Source organism: Homalodisca vitripennis, chromosome 5, assembly GCF_021130785.1.
Source record: "Homalodisca vitripennis isolate AUS2020 chromosome 5, UT_GWSS_2.1, whole genome shotgun sequence".
NCBI classification, from domain to species: Eukaryota; Metazoa; Arthropoda; class Insecta; order Hemiptera; family Cicadellidae; genus Homalodisca; species Homalodisca vitripennis.
The window spans coordinates 38,835,559-38,854,948 of NC_060211.1; the positions used below are offsets into that span (position 1 = coordinate 38,835,559).

The window sequence follows — 19,390 nt, forward strand, 5'->3', positions numbered from 1 at the left end:
ATAACAGTTAAAAAACCATTCTTCCCGTATTAGAAGAATCATTCATTCCACATTCAAAGAACATAATAGTTAACAATATATTTCCGCTGAAAACAAACATATATCCTTAAACAATCTATTAAAGAGAATTTTTTAAATCACATTAATAACTTGATTACCATAGTATTGTTTTTTTTTTACTGATGTAACTGATAGGTATTGTCTGTGGATAAAAAGATTAAAGATTGAAGAAATATAAATAGACATCTCTTTTCATAAAACAACCATTTACCGTGTTTCCTCCACTAAATAATTTGAGTTAACAAAGCAAAAAGCAGTGAAATTAAGAATTAAATACTTGCCGGTTTATGCTTGTGATAGCAATTAAAAAAATAACAACCGATCGGAATGAAATACCCGATGTTTGTTCAGGGGTAAATTTTGTGCTATACGAAACAGCTGATCTTTTTTCTTGTGATCAGCTGAACCAGTGGCGTTTCTCAACAGCTGTGGTCAATTCTTATGTTTTTGTTTGAGTTGGAAGAGGGGAGCTGACAGATTGGCTAGTGGTTACTCTTTTGTGTTAGCCTAGCCTAGCCTCTTTCAGTGTTCCGATAGATACAGTTTGGTTTGTTAATGTGAATGTGTTGTTTATTTTCGCCGTATAAACAGTGAAATGTAAGTAATGTACTTGAAATATATGATAGCTTAATTGTATAAAAAATTATCGTTTGGCAACCTAACTGCATTTTATGTTCATTGACCAACATCGAATTCTATTGTCCCTTCAATTAATCTTATTACTCATTCTGTACCAGTTTAGATATACTGGAGAACATAAAAAAAACAAAGTAATGTGATTGAATAAAAAATAAAATTCTTTGTGGTTAGCAGAATTTTGATTGTGAGGTTACGGTTTTCCTTCTCACCCAGCTTTTTGTCCCAAGAATTTACACCATTGTATAATATACAAGATGAGTCCAAAATAATTTTATGAGTACCCAGCACTCAGGTACCAAATGTCATGATAAATATATACTTTACCTATTACACATTATTTGTTTTTTTATGAACAACGCTTAAAAAGTATAAGGTACAAAATACAAATTATTACAGAAACCAAAATGTAGGAAGTTATAGAAACAAAAAGAAAACCTAGAAAATGAATGGGCTGACACTAAATATTAACCATTCTCAAATCTGTCTGCACTGCTGGGTAACATACAAAAATATCCCTAAAGGTGTTATTCCGGTTGTAGTTATCTATAGGCCTAATAAGCGGTACCACCACCACAACCAAATCATCGATATTCATGATTATTTAAATTACGGAATAAAAAAGTTTAACCAAATAACATTTTTAGTTATTTTAAATTATAGTGTAGAGCTGCTATGTTTTTATATCTAAAACAGTGATAATGAATTCAAAATAAAATTATCTGATAGTTATTCATGTTTATTTAATGTAATAAACAATCAATGTAAATCTTACTTACACTTTACTATTTTGAAGGATAAACATGTTTTGATGACACAAATAAAGCATGTTCATAGCCATTGTACGGTAATTCTAAGCAATATATGGGTCAACCTCGATTTTTCTCATATTACAATATAATGTTCCAATAGTCAATTAGAAAAGGAAATGACTAGAATTTCTTGCCGGAAAGCAGTTATAGGGAGCAGGCAACCGCCAGACGGTCATATATTGCTTGGAGTTACCTATAAGTGATCAGGGGCACTGACGTGATCTGGGCTTCAAATTTGGAACTACTCGAGTTAATTTTTTTTCTAAAAGAGCAAGCAGCGGGCAAGCATCGTGCGTGATCTTCGTATATACTGAATTGATTCAGGCCAAAGGAATGACACAGATTCCTTTACCAGATTTTTACGGAGATTTTGTATTGGGCGGATTATATTGGTTTACTTTGCTTTCCAGCATGTAATTATGTGTTTAAAATTGTTTTACATACATTACCTACATTATATTGTAATATGTAATAACAATTTATCAGAAATTTTTAATAAAAAAAAAGGATCACGCACGATGCCTGCCCGCTGCGCAGCGCTTCGCGCGGCTTGCTCTTTTAGAAAAAAAATTAACTCGAGTAGTTCCAAATTTGAAGCCCAGATCACGTCAGTGCCCCTGATCACTTATAGGTAACTCCAAGCAATATATGACCGTCTGGCGGTTGCCTGCTCCCTATAACTGCTTTCCGGCAAGAAATTCTAGTCATTTCCTTTTCTAATTGACTATTGGAACATTATATTGTAATATGAGAAAAATCGAGGTTGACCCATATATTGCTTAGAATTACCCATTGTACTTTTGGCCAAATTACTCAAATAATTTCAGTTTAAGTTAATTTTAAAGAATATTTTTCTTTTATACATTAAAAACAGCAAGCAATATTGTAAATAACTATAGTTAAAACATTTTTGTATTAATTGTTTAGATATTTCTAATTGATAATTTGGTTCTGTTTCTAATTGTAGTGGCCGCTTATTATACTGCAGCCAATAGACCAAAAGAGTAGAGTACAATACGCAGAGTTTTACATCAATATTAACAATCAAATATAAAAACTTTAATAATTTATTAGTAGTTGGAATTATTGTTACTATCAATAAATTTTAATAAAATATATATAACTAACATCAACTTTACTGTAAACACAATTTTGAACTAACTGCAATATTTATTTTAAAAGTGACTTTCTTCTATAAAAATACTGTTTCCATCACAATCCTCCCATAATAAAAACAGACTCTAAACAAGAAAGTAAAATTAATAGTAGACCTATACTTTACAAAAATAAATTAAAGTTTGTTTAAAGATGACAAACAGTGTTTTGCTGGCTTGAAGATGTTGGAATGGTGCTGAATAATCCTGAATGTGAAAGAAATTTGTGGAAAAGAAACAAAGACTATTGTGACAGGAGCAAAACTGGTCATGTTTTAATTGTATGATAGTGTTGGCCTAATTCCAGTAAGAAATAACTTTAATGTTTATTTGATTGCAGACATGTTTTCTTTGATTTTTGTTTTTGACTATGTCCAAAAGTGAATATTTTTTACATAGAAAATTATAATATGAATGAGTTTATAGATCTAGTAATTTTTATGACTCAAACAAGACTTGTTGTGATCATACTCTCTAGAATTTTGACCTCATAAGGTAAACTTCTGGTATAAGGTATTGGCTGGTATGTATACACCAATCCATGAAAGCATCATAAGAACTAAGTACATAGACCTTTTGGTAAGAAAAGGGTTAAGGCCCCAATAGACATGTTTTGAACACCAATTTAATGTACTGTACCCCTTAGCTTTGCAAGAGAATTGTGAATAAGTGGAAGAGGGAAGTAAAATCGCATTATGGAAGAACTAAAACAGTACAAAATGTTCATAGATCCTCTTGAGGAGGAAAATGTTGTAACATGTACCTACAAAATAAAAAAAGAGACTTCTGAATCAGGGAACCACCATGAACATATCCAAAGACATCTAAGGATACTTGGGACTCTGACTCAAGAGAAATCTGTACATTTTTAATTGAAAAAGAGTCATCGGAACATCTTTGGCTGGACTATCTTCCAGCCATTTTAAAGTGTCAGCTAAAGTGGTTTTGAAAAGCTTCTCCCAACTTCTTAGACATGAGAGAAATGAATTTCAAAAGGTTAGAAGAATTTTACTATAGTTGACAACTTAATAAAATTCAGTAGTGGAGCGCTCAAGACCCTGTGTCGCAGAGGTAGGAATATGGCGAAAGAAGAGATGATTGCCACATAGGAATTTGTTTGAGTTCTAAATCACAAATCTCATCTGAGAGATCTTTCTTGGCTGTTTTCTGGATTCAGTAAGAAAGAAACATAGTTTGTTATAGGACCCTCATTGAGACAGTAAGGACCCTCAGGATATGTAAGCAGGATATACCCTCTTCCTATAGAGAGAATCGCCTGATACGAGTTTTCAGAGTTTCAGTTTTCGCCTGATACGAGTCGTAGTTTTCAGAGTCCTCCCTGTGCGCAGCTGTTCCACTGACTCCTGTTCCTGCACACATAATTTTCACAAATGTTATCTGAGTGGAGTACCTTGTAAAAGTATCTTTGCTCTGTAATTAGTTAGGGATGTGCCGCTCCTGCACCTCCATAAGGTTGCCCAGATTTAAGTGACACATCAGTTTTTGCTGTGCCCATTGGTGGCTTCAACTGGAAGGTATGAACCAGCCAGAAGTGATCCCTGCTAGGTATTGAGCTACTCTTTCTTATCATGGAGATTTCCTATATAAACTATAAACTAGGTGATGATATCTTGAATGATGATTTTGATGGAGGCATGTCAGACATGGTTCAGAATGATTTCCTTCTGTCTAGGCTTTGTTGTGACCAACAATGCGTTATTCTCTTGCTGATCCCTCAAATAAGACGCTGAGGAAGTGAAAATACACAGAGTTGTAAGTCATTATGTGTAGAAAAGATATCAACATATCTGTGAAACATTTGATTTATGTAACCAGAGACAGGTAAAGCTCAAAAAGCGAAGCTCTTGTAATGTGATAGCAGAAGCTATTGACCAACCAGCACATCCTGTTCCAGCAGGTTTTCCTGTACCTTGGAGGATGGTACAGCTTCTCTAACAATGGCCATTTCCTCATTTAATTGCAGATAATAGTAAATTAGTAAATCCTCTACGTCCTTGTATCTGCCTCTTCCACATCCAAAGGTTCAGGAAAAGATTTTTCAATCCAGTCCCACCGACGCTTGAAGTGACTGAACAGTCCAGCTAATAGTATTCTGCTAATCTTCTTCATTACTGAATTTGTCAGACTTCTTAGTCCTAGTCTCCAAAAATGTTTTCAGGGAGGTCCCAAGACTACTTTTCGCTGGGTCAAGTCACACTGTTTTCTCCTAAGGGTTTATGAACAGCCTTGACCACCTTTGTCAGTGGGAGTTCTGCCACAATGAACCTATCAAGCTTCTCTCCCACTTCTTTATAACTTCTTCCTGAAATTTACAGGATAACTTTATTTGATATTTAGACCTGTCAAGAGAGACCTGACTGCTTTCTTGCCAGTGAGGTTATCTCCTCCTTATTTCCTTTGATGCCTTCAATGGTATGGCACCAATACCAGCTCTGTCTGATTATATTTTGCCAGTTACATTTGTTGCTATGAAATTAAATCTTTATTTTTGTCATGTGCACCATAAAATTATTGACAAAGTCACGATTGAGCATTAAATTTCTGCTAAAATCATCATAAATTGTGATAAGTTAAACGTAACTTGACTTGACATTGACTTTCCACTCTTTTATGTTTCATTTTATTTTGTTAATAAAACTGATACATGTTAAAATCTTATATGATTGTACTCAGTTTATTTACAAATTTGTTTATTCTCTATTTCCTCTTTGCTACTTCTTATAAATTAATGGTTTTATTCTGTTAAAGATTTTAAGTGAAACAACTCTACAACTATTTATTACCTTGCTCAGCCCATAGAAACCAATAGCTGCACAATTTTGATTTTTAGTATTAAAATTATGTTCATTAAATGTCAGTATGTTTTTATTGTTATTTACAAGGTCATTACTGTGCAGTACCGCATTTCCCTATAGGCCCACTAGGCCCAGGCCTAGGGCGCAAAATTTTAGGGGGCGCATAAATTTTAAAGTACACAAAAGAAAAAAGTTGCGGCGGCGGGTGGTGTTGGTGCTCGGCGGCGGGGCGGGTGGCCAAGGTCAACTAGGTCCGGGGTGCGACGTTGACTCATTCATTGGTTCATTGCTTAATTTTATTTATTCAAAACACTCCTCTATATATATATATATATACTATTGTAATTATCTTTCATCAAAATTACGTAATTAAGAAATTTACTGGATTTCTACGTCAGTGTAATCAGAGTCCTCTGGGGGAGGGGGGGGGGGTGCTCTTTGGTCTGTAGGCCTAGGGGCGCCGAATTTGTAAATGCGGCCCTGTTACTGTGGGTCATTATCAAGTCATGTTACTGTCTTTGAAAGTATTTAATAAAGTTAATCAATCTCCATTAAACATTCAGTAAAAACATTTACATAAAAATGTTATAAGTTTTTGCTTAATAATCCTTTTTATTCTTAACATAATTTTTTTTATGTAGGTGATACATTTTTAAATTAAGAATTCATTTTTTATGCTGTGTAATTGTACTTAATTATTTGTTAATGTTTTACAATAACTATCTGTTTAATTTTATTAATAAATAAATTCATGTTTTGCCGGTAAATGTATGTTATTTTGTTTTCATTATTATTTTAGTCACTAGTTTTCATAGTGATTAAGTTTGTTGGAATTTACAAGTATTAAGTAATAACCTCTTGGTTCAAAGAGCTCATAGGTTCAAACACTGAGGTTTAAAAGAGAGTGATAGAAAGGGAAACATCTTTGAGCTGCTTGTCTCTGTAAGTTAAGAAAGTATTGAAGTATTAAGAAGTACCTCAGTGGCCGCAAACTCACAAAACAGGATTATGTTGTCATCTTGGCTGGTACGAACAATGTCCCTGACCACTGCGATGGGCTTTGCGTGTCTCTCGGTCGGGCACTGGAGGGTTTGGCGGACACCAATGTTTATTGTATTGGGTATTCCCAAGAGATTTGATGCTCCAAATCTAAATGATGTCATTAATGGTGTTAAAACCGGGATCTTCTTGCTACGGTTGGGAGACATGATCATGCTGACTTTGTTTCACTCGAGTGTATCCCAAGGCGATTCTTTACGAGGCATGGGCTGCATTTTAACGAGCTCGGGAAGCGAAGGGTTGCGGAACTCATAGTCAATGCTCTACCGAGCTGTTTTGGGAAAATCAGGCCTTTATCTCCTGGGCTTGGATCTCGAGGAAGTCCTCAAAATGGCGTAAAGCACAGGCCCCTACACATCAAAATGGAACAATGTTCTAAAGCAGAACGAATATTTAGTACCCGAATAGTGTACAATTCTAACTTTGAATCGAAAACATGGACTAATTCTGAGGCAAATTATAATTTTTTTAGAACGGGGACAGGTTACGGAGCAAGAGAAAAATGACATTAGTCTTTCCCTCTGCGACAGGTGTCGGTTACAAAAAGGGAGCTTTCACTATTTTCCACCAGAACATCTGTGGGATTCGAACAAACAAAGACCTCCTAGAAATACACCTAGAGAGCGACACACCCTGAAATAATTTGTTTATCTGAGCACAAATTATCGGAAATACAGTTCGAGTCCTTCTCTCTATTGGAGTATAAACAATGTGTCGGCCTTTTGTTGCCAATCTCGGCAAAAGGGTGGAGTATGTATCCTGGCAAATAGTAATGTGGTTTGTGAACGTGTTGATGTATCCCAGTTTTGTTCCGAGAGTTCTTGTCAATTATCTGCTGCAAAAGTTCAGCTTTGGAACGGTTGAGAGTTGAGAGTATTATAATTATTGCTGTCTACAGAATTCCTGGATATAACTGTGAAGAATTCTTCCGGTTTGTTTGGTGACTGTCTTGCTAGAGTTGTTCGGCGGAGTCATAGACTTGTTGTTATTGGAGACTTCAACATAGAATCTATTGAGTAATCAGGCATCCAGTAGACATTTCATTCATATCATGAAAACATTTGGTCTAAGACATACCATAACCTCTTACACCAGGGAGTTTAAGGGTTCAAAAACTGCAATTGACAATATATTTACTAACATTGATCCTAGCTTGATAAATAGCAATGTCGTGATAACTGCGTTATCAGATCATCATGGTCAGGAAGCTGTTATCGTCCTCCCAGCTAAGACCATACCTTTGCCTAAGTTTAGAATGTCGCGAAGGATAACGTCCCGCAATATCCAAACATTCAGGCATTTTCTAAAAAATGAAACATGGAGTAGTGTGTTTAAATCAGGGGACTTCAATGATAGATTTAATGAATTTACAAATCTAATTTCTTATTACTTTGAAGCAACTTTTCCTCTGACAAAGACAAGAATACACCCTCTTAATTCTTCTAACAGGATCGTCACGGAGAGTCCCGAAATTCTAAGACTCAAGGATCAGCTACAGTTTTGCTATTCCTTTACGAAGGACCTAGAATCCTCACATCCCTCCAGATTGGCATACAGAAAATTAAGGCGTTCCTATAAAAGTGCAATAAGGAAGTCTAAGTCGGATCAACTCCTGAGTAGGATCTCTGAATCAGCAAATAAGACAAAAACCATTTGGACTCTCATTAATGACAGCAAGCCTTCCAGAAAAAATAATAATGTTTTCCCCACTTTGCTTGATTCTGATGACAATGAAGTTAGGGATCCTGTCAGGGTTGCCATATGTTTAACAACTTCTTCTCGACTATTGGTCAATACCATGACACCAGTGGAAATATTTCTCATGGCCCTAAGCGAGTCAACACCAAACTACTACACCACAATCTGTAACCAAGTCGCTGTTCTTGTCCCCCACCACAGAGCAGGAAGTATCGCGGTGTGATACTTGCTTTAAAACCTAAGCCATCTTGTGGAAATGATGGACTATCGTCTAAGCTTTTCAGGCAGATCCATGATTTAATTTCTTCCCCACTTGCTTATTTAATTAATTTATCTTTTTCAGTGGGTGAATTTCCTAATTCACAAAAACACGCTATAGTCCACCCCTCTCTACAAGAGAGGAGCTAGGAACGTTTGGTAGTAACTTCAGACCTTATTTCGCTGGTTACAACCTTTTCTAAGATATTTGAAAGAATATTTCTGGATAGATTGTTGTCTTTTCTGGCGAGAAACGGAGTTCTCTCTGCAAGTCAGTTTTGGTTTCATTAAAGGAAAATCAAACCACTGACGCAGTTGACTCTGTTATTTCATTTATGACACAGGCTCTGGACTCGGGCAATTTAGCTATGGGATTGTTTTTTTTCGACTTGACCAAGGCCTTTGATATGGTTAATCATAAATTTTTGCTAAAAAAACTTCACTTACTTGGCATTAGAGGTGTATCGTACTGTTGGATTTCATCTTACCTGCGTGGGAGGACGCAATCAGTTCAGCTTCCTTTTTTGGACAGCTATGGCTGTCAAAGAACAGCTTCGTCAAAACCATGTGAGGTAATAAGAGGAGTCCCGCAGGGTTCAGTACTGGGACCAATCTTGTTCCTCTTGTTTGTGAATGACCTCCCAAATTGCATTTCTGGTCCCAATGCCAAAATTTGTCTTTTTGCAGACGATACATCCCTCACAGTGAAAGCCCCAAACCACTTGGACCTCATGACTCTGGCTTCTGAAGAAGCACAAAAAATATCCCAGTGGTTTCAGCATAAACCAGCCTCGTAGTAAATAACGAGGGAGAAAACTCAAATGATCCATTTTTCTATCAGAAGTTCTCCGGATTTGGAGCAAATTCCATTCCACTTGGGGGATGAAGAGATTTCATCTGGTAAGTCGCTAAAGTTTCTAGGCGTTCAGATTGACAATAAATTAAGCTTCCACGATCATATTGAGCTCGTTGTAGGAAACTAAGCTCGGGGATTTTTGTTATTAGAAAACCTGTCAAAGTTTGCTGATACCAGAGTGACCTTGGCTGCTTACTATGGGCTTATCTACCCCTTTCTCACATATGCTGTAGTCATTTGGGGATGTGAAAGTGTACGTACAAAATTCGTTTTTAAAACTCCAGAAAAGGGCGTTGAGAGCGGTTTTTGGGAAACCGTGTAGAGCTTCTTGTAGGTCGCTTTTTTAGGGAGGCAAAGGTTCTAACATTCCCCATCGATTTATATCTTGTACTGCGTGACATTTGTTCACAAAACCTCCACCTTTTCAAATCTCAAAATCCCCCTACATCGTCACAATCTACGTCACTCCAATATGATTACCATTCCTGCCCATAGAACAAGTTTTTTTGAAAGACATTTATTAACCAGCGGCATTAAACTATATAATGCACTCACAGACTCTATGAAAACAAAAACAAGTCCTTCTTTTGAGAGGGAGGTCAAGCGGCATTTGGTACAGCGGGCTTACTACAGTGTCAGGGACTTTGTTCGAGTGCTCTGGTCGACTAGCTTATGTTAAGCTTTATGTTAAGACCAGTCCACCTATGTAAGCTTTAGTTTGATTTATTTTAGCATTGACAAAAACTTTAGTGCTGATTAAATTAATCTGACGTTTTTATATTTAATTTTATTGGGCTATTCTGAAAATAACTTAATGTAATTAACTATTACATAATATTGTTGACGCTATTTTGCAGTGTTCTACTGTCTGACAATAAAGAATTTCTGATTTCTGATTTCTGAGTATGGTCTTGTATTATCTTTGAATATGGACACATGTCTCATTTCATTTGTTTCTTTTTTAGGGTCTTGGCCCCATTTGCTAATCAATCAATAGATCTAAAGCTTAATTTTTTTCTAGACATTCTTTCAACTGAACTAAAGCAACGCATAACACGTATGTGTGTGATGAAATACATGTGGATTTTCCTTCTGAATACATATGGTGATTGGCACTTAATAGTGATTTAATGAGCATCCCATACATTTCCCACCGACTCAGAACTTTGTAATTGTGATCATGAAATTAGGTATATTGTAAATGTTGATAACAATATTGAAATTTTGACAGTTTTGACAAATCTGGACCTTGTAATTTGGCGATTGACATTTTATACAATTTAAGCAAAACATTTTTAATAAAATATTATTTATACAATAAAATAATTATTTTATTAATCAGTACTTTTTAAAGGAGTATCAGTTGTTAAAACGGTACAGTTAAATTTTACTTCCTTTGTATTTACAAAATGCTATGAGAACGGTCAGTAAGAGATACAATGACCTGAAGAGTCTGAACATTATTCAGGTTATCACAACAAGTCACGTGAGCGGTTCATGGGCCATTGTGCTTGTATTTTTAATTGGTTTTTTTATTGGTTTTTTTTATTGTTTTATTTTTAGTACTACTGGAGTATTAAACAGGTCCATGCATATTGCAATGTTTCTGACATGCATTTGATCTAATTCGATGTAACTCATTAGTTTGACTTAATACTTTTGACAAGATAAATAAGTTTAATTCAGTTCAAGTAAGGTTGCTGGGCAAGTCGTGTGGGCCTTTTTGTATCTTATTTGTAACAAGATGCAAGAATGTGTTGACGTTCTATTTTTGTGGAAATTTCCAAATGCGACAATTGATCGGTCTCCACCTATTCTTTTTCATATATTGCATATTTAAAACATGGTGTTAGAAGAGAGGGGAAGGAGGGGGACAGTGAAAATATCAAATAGTATGTATTTTCACGTACAAGAAAAAATTGTGTGACAAGAAAGATTTGTTTACACACACGGGTAATTTAATGCTTTATTTTTTTTCTTACACTAAATGATTTTAGAACATAAAAAAATAAAAGTAGTTTAAAAAATTGTGAAAAGTCAAAAGAGTAATACTTAAAGGCAATCACTAGAATCTGCTCCATTTACTTGGTGGCAATTAATTACTAATTAGCCTAATAGGCATGGAAAGAAAAATATTTATTTGAAAATTCATTAGTTGATTCTAAATAATTTTATATTATTTTGTACTTCAACTGTAGGTACTTTTAGTAAATTGATAAGAAATTTTAGGCAAATAAATAGTTAAATGTATTTAAATTTTGTAGAAATACAAGAAATTCAAATGAATAATTAATAATGGTATTTATTTCTATTTTTAAATGAAATGCTGCATTCAGTAAGTTCTGTGCATCAAACCAGACGGCCTTCCAAGTCAAGGTAGGCAGGATGTAACAAAAATATGGGACCGCTTGCATAATATTTTAATACTGTTCAAAAAGAGTAAAACGTGATCTCAAAATTAGACACGTTATAAGATCAGATTGTCACGTAATTTAACGACTGTGTGAGACAAAATGGGAAAATATGAAATTATTGAAATGCGTTAAACATAAATAAAAAATGTTGTCATTCAGAAATCGTATCAATTAATAATATATAATGTGGCTTGTTATAGGTCTGAATAAAATAACTTACTCGTACTGTCAAATACAAAAAATAATCTAAATATGCTATTAATGCAACATTTCCACTTTTCCTTTAACTCACAAACACAATATGAAGAAAAATATTGCATTTGTAAAAAAAATCCTATTTTGCATTTCATTGAAAATATCCTGTTTTGGGGCCTCAGTACCCATATGAATATCAATGACCAGCTGAACAGTTTTTTTATTTTACTGAATTAGTGCGTAGGTTTGTTGATAAATACTAGGCTATGCTTGTAATTTTTTACAAGTGATATTAGATTTTTCATCTATAAAACAGTGTTGTTAGTTAAAAAAACAGTTAGTTTGTGAAGGAAACAGGATTTTTCCGGACATTTGCCATGTTTCCTTCACAATCCTTCCATCGTTAAAAATAAACTTCAAACAAAGAACAGTTAGTTTATTAAAAACACTTTATACATATTTTAAATGAATTTTGTACTATTTATAACCCATTTGGTCTTTAATATTCTTAGCCCCTTATATCAATAGTGTGTCGGAATAAAAACTATTGTACAGTAAACTTTTGTCACCTTGAGCCAAAAGGGTTTGACAAAAAAGCCTCACCTGCATTCACTAAGGGTTTTTGTTCGAAAGCTATGAAAGATATACGATTTTCTAGATAAACAGCTATTGAAGTTATCATAAAAATTGTATGTATGATAATTTTGATTGATGTAAAAGATATGACTGTGCTGAATCTCTGTCCAAAATATTTTAGTTTTTGAGATTTTATAAGCACAGTAAATTAAATAGTTCAGTCCTACAAAATGTGTAGATTTTTATATAACATACAGTGTTTGTAAGGCAATTTTGAATAAATTTTCAATATTTATACCATTAAATGGTTAAAAGTTGCTTAAACCATACATATACAAATTTTAAACATATTTATTGTTGATTTTGTTTAAAAAGGCAACTGATGAAACCATAAGAAATAGAAAAGGTCTAATTCTATTATTTATAGTCTGTTATGGTAGTTCAAAATTGTCTAAAAACATGATCAGTTCTTAGGCGAAAATAAATGTGTTCTATTTTGTGTAGGCCTACTAATTCAAATTCAGATTCAAAATTTCTTTATTCAGACATGTAACAGATTATAAGAATAGCGTCACAATAAATCTCAATATAAATTTATCATTTATATATTAAAACATAAAAATCAGTTTGACACTCACTGAAAAAGTAAGATTTGGCTATGTAGCCTTCTACAGAGTAAGTTAAAGCAATTTCTACATCAAGGCAGTTATTAGTTAAGGTAATTATTTGGTAATTTAAGGGGATTTTATACATTTCTAAACATACCCAACAATACTTAAAAGTTATTTACATATTGAAACAAAAAAAGTCTTCAAAAGAATACAAGGATAACGTTAATAAATAATCTTTAAGTAGTTTTTTTGAATTTTTCATAATTTTGCTCATTTTGAATATTGAGAGGAAGGGTAAACAAAAATTTTGTGCCGATGAAACTAGTTTTCTTTTCATAAAACTTCAGCCTATGTTGTTCCACATATCTGCTACGTCTTAAATTGTAATCATGATGATTTAAAGTACTAATTGGATTGTTGTATTTTTTTACGTATAAAACAGTTTCATAAATGTATAGATCATATACAGTTAAAATTTGAAGTTGAGAAAAGTATGGTTTCACTGTATCTCTTTGTTTTAGGTTAAAAATTATTCTTAAAGCTTTTTTTTGTTGTAATAAGATTCTGTCCAGATTTCTTTTAGTTGTGGCTCTGTATATGCCTATTACTATTACTACTACTATTGCCTATTTGAATTAAATGAAAAGCACATTTTATACACAATTAGTGCTAAGTCCTATGAATCCTTAATTTTTGTTTTTTAAGTTAAGTGAATATTTAATCTCTTCAACACCTTAGCTTAGCGTGTTCTTGGCTTTCATTAAACAATGTGGTGAAATAAATGAAATGCAGCAACCAAATAGTTACTATGACCTGGTTGTGGTTTTGTAAGTAGCCCCATTTACACGGGTGCATTTAAAGCAATGGGTTACTATCAAGTTACAGTTGTTTGTCTGGTCCGGAGGTAGTCAGATCAGACCACTGTCCGACCAAAGTCTACCAACCACACACTGCTGTGTGGCAACTGAACTGTACAGTGTAATGTATTTATAATAGTGGCTTCTGTGGAAATACAGCCTGAGTTCACCTTATCTTAATTCTTGTGATAATCTCTGTATTCATTTCCAAGTAATTGACAGGAATAATGCAAGGCAAAACTTTTTTTACCTGGGATTTCTAATAATGTGGGTTGGGACATTGAAGTAAATTTTGTTATAGGTGAATGGCATATAACAAAAGGTTTGGTTTGGGTGGCACATGGGATACTTCAAATCAATGGCTAGTAAGAACCATACTTTTGAATTAAGCTGCACTGGTTATCTTGATTTTAACCCCATAGTAGCTACTGCTCAAATATTGATACCTCAAATATTTGTATGACTACTTTTAGCTGTAGAGTTGAGATGCCCATTTTAAATATCTAATTAATGCACAACCATAAGCATTTAGTTAAACAACATTTGGAATTTTTCATTCAGAAAATATTTCAAATTTTTGTTTCTAATTCATCATTTGAATATTCAGGAAGTATACACTTTATAAGGAAAAATAAAAAGCTTTTGGATGCATATTAATAGATATGATCTTTGAAATAAAACCTCTCCAATATTTCTATAACCGAAAATAATTTTTGAAATACGGCACTGTTGTACGGGGTAAAACTTACGGTCATTTTACTACAGCACGGTCATTTCACTGTCGGCTCTTCAAAAGAAAGGACTTTTAACATCATTAACCATACGCATGCTTAGAGTATTAATTATGTTTTATATTTACTAATTGACAAATAGTGAATGCCTGTTACAATCTTGGTTAAAAATTCAAGCTAAAAACTATATATAACTTTAAGCTATAAGCTGTCTACTTGTCACTACACAATGAAAGCAATCTATTTGTAACTGAACTGTTCTCTACACACGAAATGCAGCAATGGCAGAATAAATGCAGAGCAAATGTGTATTCAAATAACATTTCCTGTCATCACAGCATGAAGATTGTGGGAAGTTAGCCAAAGTTACAATGAACTAAAATACTTTTTACTGTAGTTTATTGTACAGAACGTAAGACACAATTACCAGTTGCCAAATTATAAACATAACTGCATCCTGTATTTTTAAAAATTAGGTATAGTTTTATAATTTACAATTGTATGTTAGTGATTATCTGAAAAGAAAATAAATCTTATTTGTTATAGTGGTTTTCTATTCATTTTGCCTAATTTAAATCAATACAGAGACCTCAACACTAAACAATAACTGAAGCTTTGATATGAACCCATTTCTTGATGTCATGGGATTTTTAATGTATGTATAAAAATTAAAATTAAAACAAAATCAGAATATCATAGATATTTTCCTCAAATATGGTAAACTTCTGTTTGAATGTTGATCCCCCATGACGAAACCTGGTTAATGAGTCCTAATTATTATTTATTATAAGGCTGTTTATTGCCTGTTTATTTTTGGTTCTCATCAATTTTGATAAGTTTTATTAAATTTAAAAATCTCAGCCAAGATAATTATAAAAAAATCACGAAATTTTTTAAGAAACTATATTCTATAACTCGTTCACTATGGCACCTACTGTCATGTACCGAAATTAGCCGGGATAGTAACATCAACTGTCCGCAGCAGTCAACATGTTAAGTACTGTCCATGTGGGGTATAAGGAACAAATGGAGAGGAAGATATGTAGAGAAATTAAGTAGTTGATGCACATGTACTGTTGAGATGATGTTTCCACAACACTTACCTGTTGTGTGTTATTGCAGTCTTCAATATCCGCTCTAAAAATATTTTCATTCATCTCTTCAAACTGTCAGACATATTGGAGATTATAATACTGTATTTAAAAAATCATCAAATATGTCTACTGGAGGAAACATTTTTCACAATTGTGTGGGTACTTTTAAGGGGTTTCCTTCTAAAGTTTGTGGTTTTGGACCTGTTTTAGGGCTAAAATAGAGGAAACTCTCTCCACCAAGTACCAGTCCTCTCTTGTTAGATTATTTACTCATCTTACACCCAATAATATCCAGTACTGTTTCAAAATCGTGATATGTTTCTAGTACTGAGCGTGGCATCGTGTTTCAGGCAAGTGTTGAGTGAGTGAGCTTAAAGATGGCTGACCCAGTACCTCCTACTAATCAATGGGACGATGTGGACCTTGACAGTAATCCGGACGAAGGGTGAGTTGTCCTCTCAGTTGTGGGTTATTAAAATTAGTAGTTATTATCCACTTGTGTGTTTTTCATATAAGAAATTATACAAGAGGGTGCTTCTTAGACAAAAGCAGAACTTCTTTGATTGGTTGTACCAAGTCCTCTTGTTAGATGGCAACTTAGAAAAGAGGTGAAATAAAAGAATCAAATTTATTTCAACGTATTATATAAGCTATATCTCGTATTTACACCATTTGCAAAGTGAATTACTGTAGTGTTCATTGTCCATATGGTTCCATTGTCCATATGGTTCCATTGTCCATATGGTTCCATTGTCCATATGGTTCCATTGCCATATCACTGTATTAGGGAAGAGACACCCCTACTTGCTTACTTTGTAAACCTGTTTGCATATTGATACACTTTGCTTTCATATATACTTATTTAACCGTTTGGCTGTTTCGCAATGATTTTGGCTGTTCGTGTTTTTGCCAAAAACTGTTTCATAATGATATATTGTTGTTCATACAGTATATTTGCCGAAAATGGTTTCACAACGGTATATTATTGTTGCACAGTACATTTTTGGTATCGTAATTTTTTTGACGAATTAATATATGTATATATCAATTAAAAAAAATTAAATCATCCACAAAAAATATTTTCATACTTTTTTACATTTTATACTTCACTACTTATAAACTTTATAAAATTTGAAAAATTACTTCAAATCCACGCAAGTTACTATTTATTGTTTTTTTTATACCAACCATTATTTGATATGTTACATTAGTACATAAAAATATAAAATTAAAAAATACATTCATTTTTTAGTTTTGGGAAATAGTAAAAATTAGACTTATTTAAAATTTAAAATTATATTTGTTCATGAAATCTTGTGATAACTGTAGCCATAGCACATAGGAAAAACATTTCTTATGATGGAATATAATAAACTAATATAACATAGTATCAAAAAATAAAACAAAAGCGTAACAAAAGATTTATCAGCCAATCCAACAAAGTAACTTTATCACATGATAAAACGTGTACTCAGTTTGTTTAAAAATTTGTTTATTCTGTTTTTTTGCCATTATTGTTACTGAGCAATATAAAAAAATAAGAGTAATGTAAAAATATTATAATTACGTTTTCTTTGATTTTAATCTTCTGATCCCAAAATAAATATTCTATAAATCTACCTTCGATTAAGAGTTACCAATGTATGAAGTTTCTAGGACCTTTGTATTGATAGTTATTGCACAGATAACATGATTTTAAGAAGGTCCCATCAGGTCCTTAATAATATACAAAGTTTCACAAAAAGTTGAGCTGGCTACCTTAAATTGTATTCCACAGGTGAAAATTAGTCAAAAATGTTCATTGAAATTGTTTCACTCTTGCTTAGTTTAGCCATAGTCCACAGTTTTGTATTCTTTTAAATCTTATTTCAAAAATCTTTGAAGATATATGTTGTGAAACTTGACAGATACTAACTCAGATATCTAAATTTGAATAATATTTGTTCTATTTTATTAACTAAAATCGTATCAAAGCTGGTTGGTTTAAAAAAAAAAATGAAGTTTGAGAATTTTTGAGGACAATGCCCAGTTTATTAAAATTTATGTATAAAGAAGTTATGGCTGTTTAAATATTTACTGTGATATTAAAGAATATGTTTCGTATGCTAATATTTTGGAAACCTTGTCTGAATTAAATTACCCAGCTGTTTTTATTTATAAACCTATTTCAACAAAGAAAGTACTGTAAAACTTGTATTGAAAAGTTTAAAAACTTTTCCACTTGCAAATGTTTTTTAATCCTACTTGTTTTCTATGGAATGTGATTTTTAAATATTTACATTAGCACCATTTTTAAATTTGAATTTATATGTGTGTATTTGGATATTTTAGATACGTGAGTTGATGACACCTGTCAAATTATGTTAAAATATCTTAATTGGTTTTTGAAATAAATTTTATTCAAAACAATCAATTTTAATGATGGATTAAATCAGAACTAAGTCGAAACATAAAAAAATGTAATGAAAAAGTCTGACTTATTTTTATCTGTTGAATTCGGATCTGGATAGCTAGTTTTTATTTACAGTTTTAATTACATAAAAAATAAATCAGTTTGAATAAATAAAAACAGTATTGAAACATTGTTAATTCAAACAAGTGCTGTATATTGCTCTAGAGTAACTCAACATGAGTAATAATTTTTCTGTTTTATATATATTTACTAAATTTAAATTAATTACTTTCTATGAGGTGTATAATGTTTCCGAAGTACATTGTCAAAAGAATTAAAGTGTATTGATTCATTTATCAACTCAGGAATGTTTAATGACTAATACTGTTTCAATTTTATTAATAGTTTTGTCTATTTGAGCATTTAGAGCATTAACTATATTCTAGTAGTTTAAAACTGTCATTCTTTAAAAAAAGTGTTCATAAATGTTCTTATAAAAAATTAATAATACATTATGACTTTAAAATTCAAGAATACATTCAGGTATTAATTAAATATTATATCTTCTGATATCACTTTAAATTTAATTTTGTTTGTCTTTTATTCCCCTTACATTAAAGTTTTTTGTTGTGAAACCTAAATCACATACATAGTGCCTATTTGTAAGGCCAACAAAAGTGACAAGTAAATGATGAATTTAATTTTGAATTTTTGGTTGTTTGTCAAACATTATTTTTTGCTCATATGTTTCCTTTGACCATCAGAACATAAAGTTAAATAATGTGTGTAGGCTTACCTATTAAAAATTTGTTAGCCCGCATTTGTTAGCCCATGGATATAATTTATAAAAGAAAGATGCAGGAAATACAATATATAATTTGCAGTAGTTTTATAATCACCTGTTATATAAAAATGTGTTAAACGTAATTTTGAACATTTTCTTCTTCAAATTCCAATAATTACAAAAAACTTAGTTCAAATATTTATGACTGACTTAATATATCATTGTACTAAATATACACATGATTCACAAGCAATCACCGTGAAATTCACTTTGCATATTTGACATTGTGTGATTGTAAACTATGTTTTGGTTGTTTAACACAAAAATATCTTTTAGGTATTTGTAAACCGAATCGAGAACCTAAATAAATGTCCAAACTGAGTTTCA

At 32.5% G+C, this 19,390-nt stretch overlaps 1 protein-coding gene across 1 annotated transcript in view; it reads left to right on the forward strand.

Annotated features, from left to right (window-relative positions):
* Positions 1–498: 498 nt before the first annotated feature.
* Positions 499–19,390, forward strand: part of LOC124362024 (ATP-binding cassette sub-family C member 5-like) — a 124,577-nt gene continuing 105,685 nt past the window's right edge. The window contains 2 exon segments of the mRNA XM_046816170.1: positions 499–657; positions 16,178–16,272. Of these exon segments, the coding sequence (XP_046672126.1) occupies positions 16,205–16,272 (68 nt within the window). The 5' untranslated portion in view covers positions 499–657; positions 16,178–16,204.